The sequence below is a fragment of the Galeopterus variegatus genome, unplaced genomic scaffold, assembly GCF_000696425.1.
Source record: "Galeopterus variegatus unplaced genomic scaffold, G_variegatus-3.0.2 Scaffold16621, whole genome shotgun sequence".
Lineage (NCBI taxonomy): Eukaryota > Metazoa > Chordata > Mammalia > Dermoptera > Cynocephalidae > Galeopterus > Galeopterus variegatus.
In genome coordinates this window covers 2720-3512 of record NW_007742732.1, presented here as the reverse complement: position 1 = coordinate 3512, position 793 = coordinate 2720, and the positions used below count along the sequence as shown (strand labels likewise).

At 43.3% G+C, this 793-nt stretch overlaps 1 protein-coding gene across 1 annotated transcript; it reads left to right on the top strand.

Moving 5' to 3' along the window:
• Positions 1-6: 6 nt before the first annotated feature.
• Positions 7-792, top strand: LOC103582526 (olfactory receptor 1038-like; the record flags this gene model as incomplete). Its single annotated transcript, XM_008564093.1, is given in 1 exon segment — positions 7-792. A coding segment is annotated over 1 exon segment (786 nt), but the record flags the coding sequence as incomplete, so codon positions are not given.
• Between the last annotated feature and the right edge of the window lies 1 nt (position 793).

The window sequence follows — 793 nt, the reverse complement described above, 5'->3', positions numbered from 1 at the left end:
TTGGGCTTTTCAGTACATAGAGAGATTGAAATTACTCTCTTTCTGCTCATTTTAGCAGTATGTGCTCTAACTTTGGTAGGAAACATTGGGATGATTTCTTTAATCAGGTTGGATTCTCGACTTCACACACCCATGTATTTTTTCCTCAGTAACCTGGCCTTTGTAGACCTTTGTTATTCCTCATCAGTAGCCCCCAAGTTCCTGCAGACCCTCCAGACCAAGCACAGATCCATATCTTTCTATGCATGTGCAACACAGCTGGGTTTTTTCCTGACCTTCCTGATTTCAGAGATGTTCCTCCTTGCAGTAATGGCTTATGACCGCTATGTGGCAATTTGCAATCCTCTTTTCTACATGGTGGTTATGTCCCAAAAAGCGTGTATGTGACTGGTATTGGGCCCCTACTTATACAGCTTTTCTGCTGCTTTGCTCCACACAGTAGTTACTTTTAAATTGATCTATTGTGGCCCGAACATAATCAATCACTTCTATTGTGACGATGTTTCTTTGATGGCCCTTGCCTGCTCAGACACCCGCCTCAAAGAGATCCCAATTTTCATCTTTGCTGGATTCAACATGATCAGCTCACTAACCACCATCCTTATTTCTTACTTGTGCATTGTGGCTGCTGTTTTGAGAATCCAGTCTGCAGAAGGGAGGTGTAAGGCTTTCTCAACGTGTGCCTCTCATCTGACTGCTGTGACTGTATTCTACGGAACTCTGATATTCATGTATCTGCAGCCAAAAGCAAACCATTCCCTTGACACAGACAAAATGGCCTCTGTGTTCTACA